This window comes from Budorcas taxicolor, chromosome 14 (assembly GCF_023091745.1).
Source record: "Budorcas taxicolor isolate Tak-1 chromosome 14, Takin1.1, whole genome shotgun sequence".
NCBI lineage: Eukaryota > Metazoa > Chordata > Mammalia > Artiodactyla > Bovidae > Budorcas > Budorcas taxicolor.
Genome location: NC_068923.1, coordinates 20,019,241 through 20,037,972, shown reverse-complemented (window position 1 = coordinate 20,037,972; position 18,732 = coordinate 20,019,241). Strand labels below are relative to the sequence as shown.

The 18,732-nt window shown below is 42.9% G+C and overlaps 1 protein-coding gene across 2 annotated transcripts in view; it reads left to right on the top strand.

Annotated features, from left to right (window-relative positions):
• Positions 1-18,732, top strand: part of KHDRBS3 (KH RNA binding domain containing, signal transduction associated 3) — a 145,832-nt gene that overhangs the window by 63,583 nt on the left and 63,517 nt on the right. The window contains exons 3-4 of one of the 2 annotated variants that reach the window (XM_052651902.1): positions 10,540-10,656; positions 15,471-15,617. In XM_052651902.1, the coding sequence (XP_052507862.1) occupies positions 10,540-10,656; positions 15,471-15,617 (264 nt within the window). The remainder of the gene's footprint in view (positions 1-10,539; positions 10,657-15,470; positions 15,618-18,732) is intronic. The other variant, XM_052651903.1, reaches the window with a different exon arrangement.

Here is an 18,732-nt window from a genome sequence, read left to right as displayed (position 1 = left end):
CTAGGTGATTCTTGAAATGCAGTGACACGCATTTTGTTATTTCTACTTATAAATTATTGCTCGCTCTCTGGATTACATTGCCACTTCTTAACTTAGACCATTGTCATTCCTCACTAGTCCTTTGTCATATCCTCTTATCCACTTTCAAATCCTCCATCCCATTTTCCACATTTGAAGCCAGACTATGCAGTGTGAGATTTTGTGGATTAACAGTTTCAAATTTATGTATAAATGGGCTTCATTGGTTGTGTTATTTGTTTTGTTGTCCACCCATCCCCACACCCCCGCCCAAAGAATATAATCCAGCTTTGAGCATACAGAGATTAAAAAGCATGTAAAGTAGATGATTTCAGATGGTGTATCACTTGCATGTCTCTCTGTATGTGTGATTTTCCCTGTATCATCTCCTGAAGAAGTTACTTGTATATTTTACTTGATTGATTTTCAGAGTTGCTGATGTCTAAATAAGTAGGGCTGTTTACCATTAAAGTAGCTGCTGTGTTAAAATTACAATCAATGGTGTAGTACCAGATAATCTCAAGCACTACCGATAATGCTTAGTGATTTGTGGTTGGCAAAGTAATAAATCTAAATAATAGTATTTATATAGATCTAATGTGTTGCAGTGATTCCTGTAGCAAAGAAAATCAATACAAACTACATTGACCAGTGCCATTTGATTTGGGGCAAAATAAACTTTAATTGCACAAGTGTTTATTGAGAAATCATTATGCAGGAAAGATGATGAATCAAATAAGAGTCCTGATTACTCTCCAGGGATTTACAGTTGAACAGCAGAAAGAGAGTAAATTTTTTCCAAATGATAGAGAGTAAAGACCATACTAACATAAGAGAGGTAGATGGACACTACAAGAACTTAAAAGAGTGAGGGAGAAATACTTCTGGAGAAAGAATTACAGGTGGAATTAAATGTAGTCCCTAAGGCTTTGACTGTGTGGATCACAATAAACTGTGGAAAATTCTGAAAGAGATGGGAATACCAGACCACCTGACCTGCCTCTTGAGAAACCTATATGTAGGTCAGGAAGCAACAGTTAGAACTGGACATGGAACAACAGACTGGTTCCAAATAGGAAAAGGAGTACGTCAAGGCTGTATATTGTCACCCTGCTTATTTAACTTCTATGCAGAGTACATCATGAGAAACACTGGGCTGCAGGAAGAAACACAAGCTGCAATCCAGATTGCCAGGAGAAATATCAATAACCTCAGATATGCGGATGACACCATCCTTATGGCAGAAAGTGAAGAGGAGCTAAAAAGCCTCTTGATGAAAGTGAAAGAGGAGAGTGAAAAAGTTGGCTTAAAGCTCAACATTCAGAAAACGAAGATCATGGCATCTGTTCCCATCACTTCATAGAAAATAGATGGGGAAACAGTGGAAACAGTGTCAGACTTTATTTTTGGGGGCTCCAAAATCACTGCAGATGGTGATTGCAGCCATGAAATTAAAAGACGCTTACTCCTTGGAAGGAAAGTTCTGACCAATGTAGATAGCATATTCAAAAGCAGAGACATTACTTTGCCAACAAAGGTCCATCTAGTCAAGGCTATGGTTTTTCCAGTCGTCATGTATGGATGTGAGAGTTGGACTGTGAAGAAAGGTGAGCGCCAAAGAATTGATGCTTTTGAACTGTGGTGTTGGAGAAGACTCTTGAGAGTCCCTTGGACAGCAAGGAGATCCAACCGGTCCATTCTGAAGGAGATCAGCCCTGGGTGTTCTTTGGAAGGAATGATGCTGAAGCTGAAGCTCCAGTACTTTGGCCACCTCATGCAAAGAGTTGACTCATTGGAAAAGACTGTGATTCTGGAAGGGATTGGGGTCAGGAGGAGAAGGGGACAACAGAGGATGAGATGGCTGGATGGCATCACTGACTCGAAGGACGTGAGTTGGGTGATCTCCGGGAGTTGGTGATGGACCGGGAGGCCTGGCGTGCTGTGATTCATGGGGTCACAAAGAGTTGGACACAACTGAGTGACTGAACTGAACTGAACTGAACTGAGACTGTGGCAGTCGTTGGTGATGACTAACATGGAAAGCCTTTGGTACTGTACTTGTGCATTAGATTTTATATAGCCTAGGTAGCCCTGGAAGACTTATGAGAGATATAAATAAGCAAGTAGAATATATAGTAGAAAGTATTCTGCATTATATAAGATCTTACCTTGTTTTTAAACTCCTAAACATTTAAGAATGATTAATCTAAACTCAAGTTGGATATTGAACTTCCTTGTAAAAGTGATTGTTATTTTTAGAGGTGATTATGAGAATCATGAAAATTATTGTCAGTAATCCAGAGCTTGATTCAATAACTAAGTATCCTGAGAAACAAGTGTTTGGTTATCAAAGAGGGTGCTCTGTTTCATGTGAATGAAACAGTCCACAGTCTGTTAGATTTACCGCTGTTTGGAGTTTTGCATTTATGACATTGACTTAATTCAAATGAGATCAGTATTCTGAATACCAACTAGAAGGTGGGTTTGTTTATTTATTGTGTTAATGGCCAAATTATTGGAACCTAAAATGGCTGGTAAAGCTAATGAAAACAGTGAGCTGGTCTTTCGTTTCAAGAGAAGATAGGTTAAAACAAACCTCATTTATTGTCTTTTGATTCTTGCCATTGTGCAGTAATTAGGTGAATGTAGAGATGACAAACAGAATGTTGTTTCTTGACAGTATAGAGAGAGGATGTGGGGTGGTGTTTTCTAGAGAGGGATGTTGAGTCCAGCCTTATATATGGGTGCTAGAAAAACATGCTAGAATTTGTGTTGTAATATATGTAGCCCATGGTTTCTGCATCACAGGGCTTACTGTTATTAACTTCTCATGTGTTAATCTTTACAGTTTTAGGAGGAGGGAAGCATGATCTCCTGTTCACATATGAAAGCTAAAGAACAGAGAAGTTACATATCTTGGTAAATGTTACACAGTTAGTAAGTCACAGGCATTTGAACTGAGGAAATCTGGCTCCGCAGTCCATGGTCTGGTTCAAGAAATTAAGCTTTATTTATTACGCAGGTTCAGGCTAGTACTGTTACCTGGCTCATGTGAGTGCCAGGCAGTGAGACAGGATCCTGGCATGAAGAGGGAATTCTCCATGGCAGGCGCTCCCGCCAGGCTGCAGTCACTCGTTTGCTCTCGGTGGTTGGGGCGCATAGGTGCTAGATGTGTCTGGTTATGGGCTCTTGGATTGCGTCTCCTAGTTAATTTACCTTTCAGTACACAAAGATTGCTGCCAAAGAGACTGCAACTTCAGGGCCACTGGAGATGCAGTTAAAGCAAACAGGAAAACAGGGGAGCCGCTCACCCCCTGTTCCCGTGCAGGCTTAGGCTAGGACAGGGCAGGCAGCTCCATCCAGCTGGGGGTAAGGAGAGTCTTCTCGACTTGGAACTGGTGTTCTGTATCTGGTGTGTTAATGACGAAACTCTTGACCTAAGTAAGTATTGAAATATTAACCAATGGTAGGCCAGGTGTAGAATTTTAAAATAAATAAATATATACATAAACATAGCATCAGCTTCCCAGGTGGCAAAGTTGGTAAAGAATCCTCCCTACTGCAGGAGACAAAAGAGACACGAGTTTGATGCCGGGGTTGGAAAGATCCCCTGGAGAAGGAAACGGCAACCTACTCCAGTGTTCTTCCTGGGAAATCCCATGGACAGAGAAGCCTGGTGGGCTGCAGTCCAGGGGTTTGCAAAGAGTTGAACATTACTGAGCGTGCACACGTGCACATGCACACAGACATATATATGCATACACGCACATTCATTTTATATACATATTAAATGTAGTGTACGAGCCAGGAGTGCTTCTTGACCACCTAACCTGAGATCTGGATCACTTTCCATTGCAGTCTGTAGGGAACACTGGGTCTGCCTTCACCCCAGACTGCGCCTGTGGACCTGCTCGCTCGCCTCCTTCCTCTCTCACTTGTTCTTAGCTCTTCAATAAACTTTACACTCCTGTCCAGCGCTTTTAAAGGTTTTAAAAATTATATCCTCTCATCTCTCACATCCAACTTGAGACCTACCTCTACGGGAATAAATTACATTGTTTATCTCTCACAGTGCCTCCTTGTTTTAGTCTTTCTTAGATGTCTTTTTAGGGATTTAAAGTAAACATTTAGACTTCATGCTGCTGCTGCTGCTGCTAAGCCGCTTCAGTCGTGTCCAACTCTGTGCGACCCCATAGACGGCAGCCCACCAGGCTCCCCCGTCCCTGGGATTCTCCAGGCAAGAACACTGGAGTGGGTTGCCATTTCCTTCTCCTTTATAAGATGCGCAATTACCAGACGTCATGGGCAGTTAGGGCCAGTATACCAGAAACACGCCTCCTTGCATCTGTGCCTGTGTGGTAGAGTCTAGGGTCCGTTTTCATTAAGCCTTGGGTAGAGATTGGTGCGTTTCGGACAGTAACTTGGCTGGCACTCAGGACTCGCTGTCAGCGTGTGGAATGCTGCCTGCCTGTTGGGAGCCCATGCTGCTCTTCGCTGAGGCACACAGGGGAGTCAGTCAGGGTCTCTGCCCTCAGATTGGCACCTCCATCCCTTCTTAAGAAAAGGAAGGTAGGAAGTAATCACTGGGCCTGGAAAAAGACTATGAGGTTTGAGACTATAAAAGCCTCCCTTTTTGATAAATAAGGCTTCCCTGGTGGCTCAGAGGTTAAAGCGTCTGCCTGGAATGAGGGAGACCTGGGTTTGATCCCTGGGTCGAGAAGATCCCCTGGAGAAGGCGATGGCATCCCACTCCAGTACTCTTGCCTGGAGAATTCCGTGGAGGGAGGAGCCTGATAGGCAACAGTCCATGGGGTGGCAAAGAGTCCTACACGACTTCGCTTTCACTTTTTGATAAATGACTGCTTTGTGGTTTTTGTCTGTGGGAGTGCGCCCCCCAGTGGCCACTCCCCACATTCATACCCTGTATGTGCCATTCCCTTGAGTCTGGCCTGACACTGCAGCTCCCTTAGCTGACAAGAAGTGTACTTCCAGGCCCACGCTTTAAGGAAGCCTGAGAGCTTCTGTTTTTCTGATCTTAGAAGACACATGCCATGCCAAGGTCTTGTCACCCCAAGGCCACTGTGGACGGTGGGCACTCAGGGACACGACTGAGTGGCGAAGCACGTGTGTATAAATATACCAGGGCTTCCCTGGAGGCTCGGACGGCAAAGAATCTGCCTGCAGTGCAGGGGAAACCCAGATTCTATCCCTGGGGCGGCAGCAGTCTCCTGGGGGAGGGAATGGCAGCCCACTGCAGTGTTCTTGGGAGAATCCCATGGACACCAGAGCCTGGGGCTATAGCCCATGGGGTCTCAAAGAGTAGGGCATGAGTGAAGCGACTTACACACATACATCTATTAAGAACGAAGACCAGGATTGAGACGTGGAGAAGATTTCAGAGTTGAGTAAGACACATTTCTCTTGCAGGGAATACAGCCTGAAAGAAGGGTCTCAAACTACAGTTTGGTGAGTGGGATAAGAGAAAGCAGGAGGCGAGAGAGCGTGTGGGCTGTGGGTGTCAGGGACACAGCCTCGGGCCTGTCAGCCTGCTGATCTTGGAAAGGGCTGGCAGTGCCTGCGCTTGTGTGCTGTGTTTGTTCTTTACAAGGAAAAGCTGAAACCACCCAGAGTGACTCTGGATTTTAAACACTAATTTAAGCCCAGGTTCCTGCCCAGACGGATGACTCTGCCTGTTACTTTCCCGGCCCAGCCGCTCGGCTTCGGGAGGCTGGCTGCCTTCCTGTTTCAGAGAAGCTCCTTCCTTAGTGCCCGAGGGCTTGTGCACTTGGTACTCACAGCGCGGGAACTTCTCTGCTCCAGACCCTTGCCTAGGACACAGCCAAGCTGACTGCCTGGGCTCACGTTGCCCCGCCCTCCGTGATACCCACGCTGTCTGTCCTTGCCTTCTGTCCACCTCAGGAGAGCTTAGCAGTAATGAACGGATGTGTGTCTGCACGTCTGCTTCTCTTGTCGCCCGGCTCTTCTATTCTCCACCCAGCACCTGGAACAAGACTGAGCATCACCAGGCGTGTAGCAGGAACAACACTTCCTGTGGGCTCGACACTGATCTCAGGACAGGCTTTGCTGATTTTGTCAGTATTTTAAAAAGCAAAGCAAAGCGGGTTTTGTTGCCCTTCTTCCTGCAGATTCAGGCTTTTGTTTAGGAGGAGAGAGAGGGTCCGGGCTCTGAGGTTTCAGCAGAGGCTGCTCCCCACCCCACCCCAGCCCTGAGCCAGGGCTGGTGCTCTCAGGGGTCTTCCCTCGTCTTCCCTGTGCACACGTGGGGGTTAGGGGGTGATGGTGTTGGATTCCTACAGAAAAATCCTTTGAGAGGGTGTCAACTCTCCTGCATCCCGAGAAGCTGATGCTTGAGTCTTGTCTCGCCCCGCAGGTGTTTGCATGCTCTCCAGATGTGTGGTTAGTGTTTGCCTGGACACTTCAGCATTAGCTGGTATCCTCTTCTGTTTTCTTGTTGTTTTAAGGGTAGTGACGTTCTTTACAGCACTACATCTGAGCTGCACTGGGTAGTTCTAGGAACACGGTAATTTTGAGAAACTGAAATGAATTCAGAGGGCTAAAGTCAGAGGCAGGAGAGTGGGGAGGCTGGGGAGGCAGGCACGAGAGTGCTGGGCTGTGCACAGCAGCTCCAGGCCGTGAGGAGTTTCCTGTAAGGCTAGCCAGACCTCTTGTTTTAAACAGACATACAACAGGGTCATGGAAAGCTGTTAAGACCTCCATGTGATTGAAGGAGAAAGAAGTGGATACAGAGATGGAGTTCTGCTGTGGGCGAGGTGAGAGATGACAGTGGCTCCGATTAGTGGTTGAGCTGGGACTGCAGGGAAATAGGCAGGTTTCAGAGAGATCTTGGAGGTGACATTGCTACCATTAATTGATTCACTGGACATTGATTAAATGCCTTTCTGCAAGGGTGTTGGAGCAGTGACTACAAAAGGCCTCCTTGCTGCCCTCATGGAATGTCTGTTAGGTTTCTGGCTTGAGCTCCTGCATGGATGGTAGTGCCATTTGCTGGGAAAAATAATGTGTTTGACACTACATTGGCAGGGATTACAAGTTAAGTTTTAGTGTTGAGTTAGAGGTCAATAAAGCATCCCTTTGTTAGACTAATCAACTTTTTGGTGAGCATCCAATTAAAGGAAACCGTTTAATGGAGATAGTGACATGTTCTTGAGTCTTAGTTGTTTATGAAATGACAGCTTCACTATAATTGTTCCCCATGAAACAGTGTCATGTCACAAATACAGTTTGGATCAATTAAAGCTAGTCCTTCCTTGATCTTTACTGAGGAAGAACATAATTATTGGATCTTATAGGTTATGTGGTAAAACTCAGATATACTCTGTGCTGGTTTACCATCTTTATAATCATTTGAAAAGTTTCTTATTTACAGTTGTAATATTTGTAATATGATAGTATATTTGTCTTATAATAATTGGCATCTGGGGAAAAATCACTGGTCTCGGATGTAAACTTTCACCTTCTATTCAGATTTGTAAACAAATGGAATCATTAATAAAAATGAAGACTAATGTGTACTAGGGTCTTACTGTCTGTCTTACCAGTATAGTCATCAAGTAGAAAATAGAACCTGGCTTCTGGAAGGACAGACTTTATTTGGGAGGATTTCTAGAAGCTCAGGGAAGGACTGAGGTGACAGAGAGCGTGCTGAGCCCAAGGCCTGCAGGTGTCCTGGAGGTCAGACCTCAGACGGAGAGTGGATGAGGCCAGGAAGGTGAAGGGCGAGGGACGTTGGCAGAGTGGGGAGGGGCGGGCAGAAGGGACGGACGCCTGAGTGCGTCTTACCCGAGGCTGGTCCCTGGGAACTCAGGGCCTGTAAGAGGAGTGCTGGAATCTCATGGTTTGATGTGTTGTCAAATGACTTGAGTGAATCATGTTCCATGGACTTCCGTTGCCTCAGTGTGAAATTCGGTATTTGCGCTGGATGCTTTGAAAGGTCTCTTAAGTTTATTAATTGGGAGATATTTAACTATTACAGACGTGATGTAAATGTGGCTGTTTGAACACTCATTTTTATGCTCTCCTTGAAACCTGCAAAAATGAATATAAATGAATGAAAACGGCACAGACCTATGAAGGTAAGAATGGGCGTGTAAGGCAACTTTAGTTAAACGATGTTAGTAAAATTTGGTGGTTGCAAAATAAATGGATAAGTGGTGATGACTTAGGAGACCAGAGAAAGCAGAATCCTGACCTTGCAGGGGAGGAGAAAGCAACTAAAAAGATGCTTATTAGTGTGGAAAGCCTCGAGAAGACTCGGGAATTGTAAATAGCAGTTACCGTGGAGCTACACTGACGGGGTAGAACTGACAAGAGAGGACGTGGTGGAAAGTCTCTGCGTGGAGGTTATTAGACCCCTGGAGCTCTTCCCAGCTGAGCAAACCTGGCATCTGCCCTTCTTACCCTCGCAGGGGATGGGAGATTTCCTGAGAGTCTGAGCCAGAGATGCTTTGGCTCTGAGACCCACATGAATGGAGCTCAGGGCTGCCGGGAGGTGTGCACTGAAGATGAGGGAAGTGTCCCTTTCAGTAGAGGTGTGTGTGCGCGTCATAGCGAGATTCTCCGTGTTCCTCGTCCTAGGAAATTAGGGAATTCCTATTCAGGGAAATGCCTAGCACAAGAGAAGGGAAATGCCTAGCACGAGAGTAGAGAAATGCAGACATTGATGTTTGAGTAGCTTTGGGTGATAAAACCAGGCTGCTCTGTCGCAGTGAAATTGTTACATGCGGTTGTCAGATTGCACGCATGTACAAAAGCAGAAAGTCCAGTTAGCATTTTAGCTTCAATTAAAAAATTTTAAAAACAAAAAGCTGAGGGTGACCAGTCATGTGAGGAAAAGCCATAATGTAGCAGGAACTAAATTCTCAAAATGTAAAGGGTAAGAGGCATCAGTGAAAGACACGCATACTATTCCTAGAAGCTCCCTGTGTGGGGGTGGGGCACCTAGTGCCATTACCAGCCTCAGAAATATAAGAACTCACATCACTCCATAAAGTATTCTTAAAATGTCATAAAGAAGGAACGAGTGTAAGAAAATACTGTTGGTAGTTAAAACATTTGATCGCAGAAATGAAAAAAAACAGTGGCTGTGTAGGAAATATAATTAAATCTCCCTGAAAGTAAAACAGAGAGATGAAGGAAGGAGGAGGATAAGAGAAACTTAGACCCTACTCAGCAGGCCCAGTGTCCAAATAGGAGAACTTCCAGAAAGAGAAAGCAGAGGAAATGGGGAACAAGAATAAGGTAGAGTGGGTTGAGACATTGATTTCTTTCCTCCACTTTGTAGTATTATTTGACAGTTTAAATTCTGTACATTTCACCTGTATAGTTTTTAAGTAATTTACTTAAATTTTAAAAAGCAAAAAGTAATTACATGTAAAGGTTAAAAATAGAGAATTTAGTTTTTGTTAAAGACCTATAAGATAGAAAGTGGACAAGGAAAAAAGTACCATTTTGATTTTTTTTAAAGTACATATTTCAGGAAAATTGCTTCAATTGCCATAGAGACATTAGAAATGATTTGTCTTAAAAAACAGCAACTGTACAGCAGTGGTGTAACTCCTGGAATGTGGCTGATACCAAAGCTGCAACTCCATGACTTTGTAATCAACAATCTTGCCAAAGAGATGTTTCTCTCTTGGTAAACAGGGCTGATTTCCTATTTGAAAGCATGCAGGATTCTTAATTACCATAAGGCTTTTAAAAGTTATGTAAAATTCCTAACAATAATTAGTTCATTCGGTTGTATCTATTGTCTATTATGTGCCATGCATTATTTTAAATTATTTATTTGTGTGGACCCATTTAATCCTCAGAGTAGCCCTGTGAGGGGAGGTCCTGTTGCCATTTATGATTCCCATTTCACAGATGAGGATACCAGGGCCTGGTTGCCCTGAGCCAGGGTCTCAGCAGAAAAATGGGATAGCCAGGTTCTACAGTCCTCAGTCTGTAGTACTCCTGATTGATTCACTGCTGCTCTGCTTGTTGAGTAGATCCGTAGGCACCTAGGCTGACTGGATGGGTGCACACCCAGACCAGCACTCAGTGCTGATTAACGAAGGCTAAGTGCTTGCCAGGGGGAAGGACGCAGGCGCTTCGTGGTGCCCGTTAGAGCACCTTACGGGACACCTGGGATTGTTTCCCCCGGCCTGCTCGTGGTTGGTATTGAATGAATGGATGTTGAAATTGTCAGGATGGCAACTGAGGAATTCTGGGAGTTACCTTCACTTATAATTACAGGAAATACAGTCACCACTGGAGTGACTTGCTAGGAAGAAATACATGTTTTCTGAAATTATATATTTTTAGCCCTATTTTATGCAGTTTGTGGGAAACGTTGTAGGGTGATGCTGTAGCAGGAACTTAAATTATTTGTCAGTAGTCAGTGATGTGCAGTACCACTGCAGTGTTTCCTAAAATTCAGGAAATAAATCGCTTTCTTCAGATATGAATATTACAAATTGTTTCTTTTTTTATTTTTCCTAGTTCAACTTTGTGGGAAAACTTTTGGGGCCACGTGGAAATTCTCTGAAGCGTTTACAGGAAGAAACCTTGACAAAAATGTCCATCCTTGGAAAAGGCTCCATGAGAGACAAGGCAAAGGTAAAGGTTTTTGGAAACGATGGCTGCTGCTTTAGTCAAGTTACGTAATGTACTTTCAGATCAGCCACGGTGTGAATACATATTACATAAAAGCTAACTAGGGTCCCAGGTGAAATTATATGAAGATACTACATATGGTAATATATTTGTGACACTATTCAGAAAGTTGGATCACTCAGGCCAGTTTCAGAATATGTAGTATCTTAAACCAAAATCTGTGACTATTACTCTAATTTATAGAGTGAAATAGTAGAAGCAATACCTTCTAGAAAGTGCAGTTTTATTGAAATTATCATGAGGAGAAAAGTTATCTAAAGTCTCAGCATCACTATTTGCATTTTAGGTTAGTTTCTTCAGGTCTTTTTTTCTATGCCTGTGTTTCATATTGTTGAGTTTTTAAAGTATATGCTTTTGTTTTCTCTTTTTGCCCTTCTTTTGTTACCCCATGCATTTTTTATCAAGTTAAAATTGATCATAAATGTTTTGTTCATTGCTTCCTAACCTGACACATAGTTGTTCTACTTGAATGTATTCACATGACTGCCTCTTAATAAACTAAAATTACTGAATTATTTTTATTGATCACTTTCGTAAATAAAACAATTCTAAACGAAACGTTCACATTTCATAATGTGGTATCACTTATGTTGTCCTATTATTATTTTGTTGTTCTCTCATTATTAAAAGATTTATATTACTGAGAATGAAATCTGCTTTCAGTTATCACTTTCTGTGAAATGTTGAACAATTATTGTGTCAGACAAAAAGCATATTTAAACAAAATTCAGCCTCCTTACAAAAAAGTCCATCTAAACAATAGCTTTTATAATTAAAAAAAAAAGCCACCATTTGTTTATTTAAAAGCCACTGTGAGTCAGGTACTCTGTGCACCATCTTACATGTATTATTACTGCATGTTATTCTTGGAAAAATGATAACAGATACATAATATTTTTCTTATTTTATGTCAGAAAAGTGAGATTCAGAGAACCTAAATCTATTATCCAGGTTTACTAGTGGAGTTTATATTACTTTATTAAAACATGGCTACATATCACAGTCATATGAGATATTGTTTAAAAATAGAGTCCCATGCCCCAGCCTGTTTCAGTAGAACCTCAAAATGAACTTTCAATAGGTGTTTAAGGGATTCTGATGCACGCCAGGTCAGCTGAACTGCTCACAAAGCATCACTGTCGACAAAAGATGTTCCTCTGATTCCCTGACTCACCTGTTCTGGCATGAGGAGAACATGGAACCATATATGGGTCAGTTGGTCAGAGATTGTGTGTCTTACTGGACAGTGTCCCATCTTTGCTGATGTCTTAAGTTTTCAGGAAGGCCATCTGATAATGAAGTCCATGATATGACCAGTGAAACCCATCAACTTTGTGCTGCTTGTTTGTTATTAAGGGCCTTCCTTGTTGAGAAGCGGTGTTTTGTGCCAGTGATCAAGGAGTCCACAGATGGTTTTACATGAAGAAGGAAGCGGGGGAGGCAAGTTCCTCAGCCCCCCAGAGAGATGGCCAGCAGTCTGCTGGTCATTCAGCTGTACGTGCCTGAGCTTCACCTGGTCTCTTGGCTCCAGCAGCGCGTGGCCACAGCAGGGAAACCTTCTAGGATACTTCTGGCTCTTTGGGCCTTGAACTGATCATGTCAAGTCCTGAGTCTGCCATTTCCATCTGTGAACTCTTCAATGCAGTAGAAAGAGCCCATTTCGCCCCACCCTGCCCACCTCGTCTCCTTCTCGCCCATCATCCTGTCCCATGTGGTCCATGGCTCACACCTTCAGAAGCATCTCCCTGGCAGCAACCACAGTGATCATCTCAGCGACACATGGGTCCCATCTGCCAGGCAGTAAGATCCTCACTGCCTAACTTCAGTTCATCCTTCTTATTGATTTTTAGTCTACAGAAGTCCTCCATTAATAATGTTTATTTCTAAAGACATTTCCATTCCCTAGTATTACAATCTCTTCCTTTTAGATTTTCATAGTGTTCATCATTTAAGTTCTAATGTGAACATAATTCATCTTCTTCTTGTACTTGCTATTTTGATAAAATTGTAGGATTCATTACTGACATGTATCAACTGGTTATGTAGCATAATAATCACTAAAATGCTATGGTCTCTTGAGCCTTCAGTTTGTGCCAGACATGCTGAATGTCTTGTGCGCATCATCTATGTTATAGGATAATATAATAATTAATACTATCATTATGTTATAATAGTTATCATTACTATATTTATCATTTGAGTGCTTGTTTTATGCTAAGCAGAATTCTAAAGACTTCTGATGTCTTTTGAATGACTCCAACACCTTTATTACTAATAATTCCTAACGACTATTATGATGGCTATTTTATTACTATAACAACCCTTTGAGTAGTAGGTACTACATTATTATTATTCATTTTAAAATCACTTCTTCAAGATAAAGATAAAGTAACCTGACCAGTTGTTGGATTTGGGGTTTAAATGCAGAACTCAATAAAGCCTATGTTCTTCCCTAAACAGAGCATTGCCTCTCATCATTAACCCAAGAAGAAACCCAGTAATAACTGCTCACTCTGTGGAGTTGCAGGACAGTTGTGGTTATGATCAGAAAGCCTCCTGGTTCCAGCTTCAGTTTGTAATAGAAATGAAAATGTTTGCCTGTGAATCAACAATTATAATCTCATTAAAAGCATTAGCTTGGTGCCATTATTAGAAAAAGATAAGAAATGTTTACTTCAGTAGTTCATGTTTTCAGAGGTGAACTACCGGGCATAGAATCCAGTTTTTAAGACCTCAACTTTGAAAGTCAGAGTGTCAGATCAAATAATGAAAATATTCTGATTAGGACAAGAACTAGTCCACCATTGGCATAAAGAATAGTCCTTTTCACAGTTGACAGATTTTGAAGGAAATGCATAGGTAGCTTATATTTGCTCTCCCTTCAAATAATTTTTTTCTTGTCTTTCATTCTCTGGTTCACTTTCCATAAATGTAAAGGAAACTAGCATTTCCTGAGTACCTGCCCCACACAAGGCAGCATCCTGGGCACTATGTACACCACCTCCTCTGCCAGCCTTTACCCAAGCTGCCTTTTTAGTCATCTCAGTGGGCCTGCACTCATATACATTGCGAGAGTTTCTCAGTTGTGTCTGACTCTGTGACCCCGTGGACTGTAGCCTGTCAGGCTCCTCTGTCCAAGGGATGTCCCAGGCAAGAAAACTGGAGTGGGTTGCCATTCCCTTCTGCAGGGGATCTTCCCGACCTAGGGATCAAACCTGAGTCTCCTGCATTGCAGGCAGACGCTTTACCATCTGAACAGCAGGGTGTTTATATACATATGGTAGTCTAGTGGTGGTGATGGTAGTGGTGGTGGTTTAGTTGCTAAGTCGTGTCTGACTCTTGCGATCCCGTGGACTGTAGCTTGTCAGGCTCCTCTGTCCGTGAGATTCTCCAGGCAAAAACACTGGAGTGGGTTGCCATTTCCTTTTCCAGGGAATCTTCCTGATCCAGGAATCGAACCCAGGTCTCCTGAATTGCAGGCAAATGTTTTACCAACTGAGCTATGAGGGAAGCCCTGACACCAAACTGATTTTGTGAATTAAGTGTTGGATTACATATGATCTGTTCAGACTCACACCCATATTGACCAACATGGCGCTAGGTCCCCTGCCCTTTTCATGCTCTGTATTTTGATTGCATTTCTTCATGAGAATTCAAATTAGTTAACTAACAAAAGTTGAAGCCTTAGATCCAGGGTGTGTGTGCCTCTTTGGCCCCTTGGCTAATGCCAGGACCAGCAGGTGCTGTTGCCAGGAATCCCTGGGCTCTCTCTCTTACAGGGTAGGTTTTTTGGAATGGCTCACAGGGATTCCTGCCTTTTGGAAATCTCTCCGGTTGTAGGTTCCTACTAATCTTTGTGTGTCTGTTTGACCTTAATGTTGAAAACAAAGACTATTAGAAGAATCAGATTCTGTAATTGTTGCTCTAATGAAGGCTTGTTGAAAAAGCTAATGGAGCAAAGTTAGTGGTCCATTTATGATCTGAGTCCCCCCTCCCCGCCCCGCCTATTTTCTTCCCCTGAATTTCATTATATCAACCAATTTTTTTAATGTTTCTCATAATGAAATAAAATCTTTAAAAAGTTTTCATTTATTGTATTCACTGTTTTTTTCTCAGATAGAGTGTAGGGCCTGGCATGTGGAAATATTTTTTGAATGAATATGTGAATGACCAATGAACATAAAAATGAATAATATTTACCTACTCATTCAGAAATATTCATTGAGCATCTGCTATCTACCAAGCGCTTTTCTAGACAAAGAAGCATGCCGTAAAACAAGACAACCATGGGCTCTGCTCCATGGCAACCACTTGAAATGAGAGATTAGAAGATGGACCAACACTGAAGTATTTTAGATAGCGGTAAACGCACAGCATAACCAGCACAGACGCAGGCCTGGTTGGGTGGCCAGTTTGAGGAACACAGAGGAGTTCTTTGTGGTGCCTGGGGGGATGAGCCAACAAGGCCTGGGGTGGTGGGGTGAAGAGAGTCAGCTGGCAAGCGTGGCCTTGGCTAGACAGCAGGAGGACTCCTGGGCCAGAGGCAGGACTGGAGGCTTCCTCTTGTGCAGCAGGAAGCCTGTGGAGTCTCCATAAAGGCCCTGGGAATGACAGAATCATGTATATGTTTTAAATGTACTTACTTGGGTGGTGTTTGCTGCTGAGTGAATCTTTAGGACCACCATGTGTGAAATAAACTTGGTAGTTTTTCTTTTCTTACAATGACACCGTTTTAAACATGAGTTTTCTTTCTTCAGGAGGAAGAGTTGAGGAAAAGTGGAGAAGCAAAGTACTTCCATCTCAATGATGATCTCCACGTTCTCATTGAAGTTTTTGCACCCCCAGCAGAAGCCTATGCCCGGATGGGACATGCTCTGGAAGAAATCAAAAAGTTCCTCATTCCAGTTAGTACAATGTTTCTTGATAATTAATTGGCACTTGAAAGTCCTCCCTTTGTTTTAATCCCGGATAATTCTTATCATTAATTGTTATTTTCATAGTGCTTGATCTGCTAAAGTGTCCCTGTGAACTACTTGGCATCATATCTTCGTTTTCTGTGAGGCTAGGGATTTTGAAAGAGGTGAGGCAATACATCTCAGGTGATCCAGCAAGAAAGGTGAAGAGCAGTCAGTGGTGTGTGTTTTGGGTCGCAGGTCCTAAGCCTTTTTGTGACACTGAAGTCATCTCACAGGTTTGTTGGTATGCAACATGAGCTTGTTGGTGCTGGCCGCGAGCCAGGCTCTGTGCTTGGAGCTGGAGTGAGATGAGCGCAGCCCTGACCTCAAGGCTGTGTGGTGAAGGGAAGGGATGGACACAGACAATCTCTGTGTAGCATGATTAGGGTGATGGACACGATCAGACGAGCACAGGGAGGAAGGGTGCCAAGCGGACATTTATGTTTTGTTAACAATGGGTGGTCTTTTTCATCCTTTTCAGACACCTTGATGTTGCTGAGAATCTGATAATTTAAAGAGAATATACCCCTGTTTCCACTACAGGAGTTAATGTAGTCCTTCTGTAGAATTTGCATGTTCTAGATTTTAAAAACAAAAACTTGGACCTGTCTAGATTAAAAAAAAACCAGAAATTGAACCTCTTCAGACAGTTTGCTATAGAGAAACTGTCGCCTCCGCCAACAGCTGTCTGGGGTCAGATCGCGCCCAGTAGATGCAGCAGACTGGCTTGCAAACTGCAGCCTGCGTCGTGATTGCAGCGTCTGTGAGGGAGCTGTCGTATTGTAGGGGAAGCATGTTCCAAACCATGGCTGCCTTGAAAAAGCAGGGCGTAAGATTGGATTAAGCACTTTAATTTGGGAACTTAATATAGTTAACTTTTTATTGGTTCTGTCAAGCCAGTTAAGATGATCCTATTATTCATTTAGTTTAAAAACAAAGTTTTTGAGTGCTTTCTATTTGATAGACACCTATAAATGACATAGTCCCTGCCCTTATGGGGCTTATGTAATGGGAGAGACAGGTTAGAATCAGATATTGATATCAGTTCAGTTCAGTTCAGTCGCTCAGTCGTGTCCGACTCTTTGCGACCCCATGAATCGCAGCACTCCAGGCCTCCCTGTCCATCACCAACTCCCGGTGTTTACTCAAACTCACATCCATCAAGTCAGTGATGCCATCCAACCATCTCATCCTCTGTCATCCCCTTTTCCTCCTGCTCCCAATCCCTCCCAGCATCAGAGTCTTTGCCAATGAGTCAACTCTTCCCATGAGGTAGCCAAAGGACTGGAGTTTCAGCTTTAGCATCATTCCTTCCAAAGAACACCCAGGGCTGATGTCCTATAGAATGGACTGGTTAGATCTCCTTGCAGTCCAAGGGACTCTCAAGAGTCTTCCCTAACACCACAGTTGAAAAGCATCAATTCTTTGGTGCTCAGCTTTCTTCACAGTCCAACTCTCACATCCATACAGGACGACTGGAAAAACCATAGCCTTGACTAGACAGACCTTTGCTGACAAAGTAATGTCTCTGCTTTTGAATATGCTGTCTACGTTGGTCATAACTTTCCTTCCAAGGAGTAAGCATCTTTTAATTTCATGGCTGCAATCACCATCTGCAGTGATTTTGGAGCCCAAAAAAATAAAGTCTGACACTGTTTCCACTGTTTCCCCATCTATTTCCCATGAAGTGATGGGACCAGATGCCATGATCTTCGTTTTCTGAGTGTTGAACTTTCAGCCAACTTTTTCACTTTCTTCTTTCACTTTCCTCAAGAGGCTTTTTAGTTCCTCTTCACTTTCTGCTATAAGGGTGGTGTCGTCTGCATATCTGAGGTTATTGATATTTCTCCCAGCAATCTGGATTCCAGCTTGTGCTTCTTCCAGCCCAGTGTTTCTCATGATGTACTCTGCATAGAAGTTAAATAAGCAGGGTGACAATATACAGCCTTGATGTACTCCTTTTCCTATTTGGAACCAGTCTGTTGTTTCATGTCCACTTTGAACTATTGCTTCCTGACCTGCATATAGATTTCTCAAGAGGCAGGTCAGGTGGTCTGGTATTCCCATCTCTTTCAGAATTGTCCACAGTTTATTGTGATCCACACAGTCAAAGGCTTTGGCATAGTCAATAAAGCAGAAATAGATGTTTTTCTGGAACTCTCTTTCAGCGGATGTTGGCAATTTGATCTCTGGTTCCTCTGCCTTTTCTAAAACCAGCTTGAACATCAGGGAGTTCACAGTTCACGTATTGCTGAAGCCTGGCGTGGAGAATTTTGAGCATTACTTTACTAGCGTGTGAGATAAGTGCAAATGTGCGGTAGTTTGAGCATTCTTTGGCATTGCCTTTCTTTGGGATTGGAATGAAAACTGACCTTTTCCAGTCCTGTAAATGACTGTAAAATTGCAACTCTGACAAGAGGAAGGAGGGGTGTACTCCCCTCCTGGTCATTCAGTGTGGACTGGCGAGTGCCGGCTTAGCCAAGCAGGAGAGACTGTTTCCAGAGATGGCAGCGGCAGACCTCCACCCTGTCTCTTTCCACTCTTCCACCAAGACATAGGTTCCAGTGTCTTTCATCTTGAACCTGAGCAGGCCAGAAGACTCTTTTGTCTATCCCAAAGTCACAAAGAATTTCTGTTGTGTTTTCTTCTTAACGTTTTATGGTATTAATTCTCTGGTTTACGTCTGTGATCCACTCAAAGTTAATTTTTGTGTATGGCATTAGATTTAGCATCTAAATTTATCTTTTTCTATGTAGGTATCCAGTAGTCCCAGCACTATATGCTAAAAAGACAATTCTACCCCTGTTGGATTGCCTCCGCACCAGTAATGAAAGTTAACTGCAGATAAATGTATGAATTTATTTCAGGATTCTCAGTTCTGTTCTATTGATTAATGTACCTGTCCTTATGCCTGGACCATTCTCTTAATTAGTTCAGCCTTAGAGCAGATTTTGAAATCCAGGTTGTGTAAGTTCTGCAACTGGGTTCTTTTTCAAAGTTGTCTTGTCTTTTCTGGCTGCTTTGCACTTTTATGTTTCTTTTACATTTAGCTTGTGGATTTCTA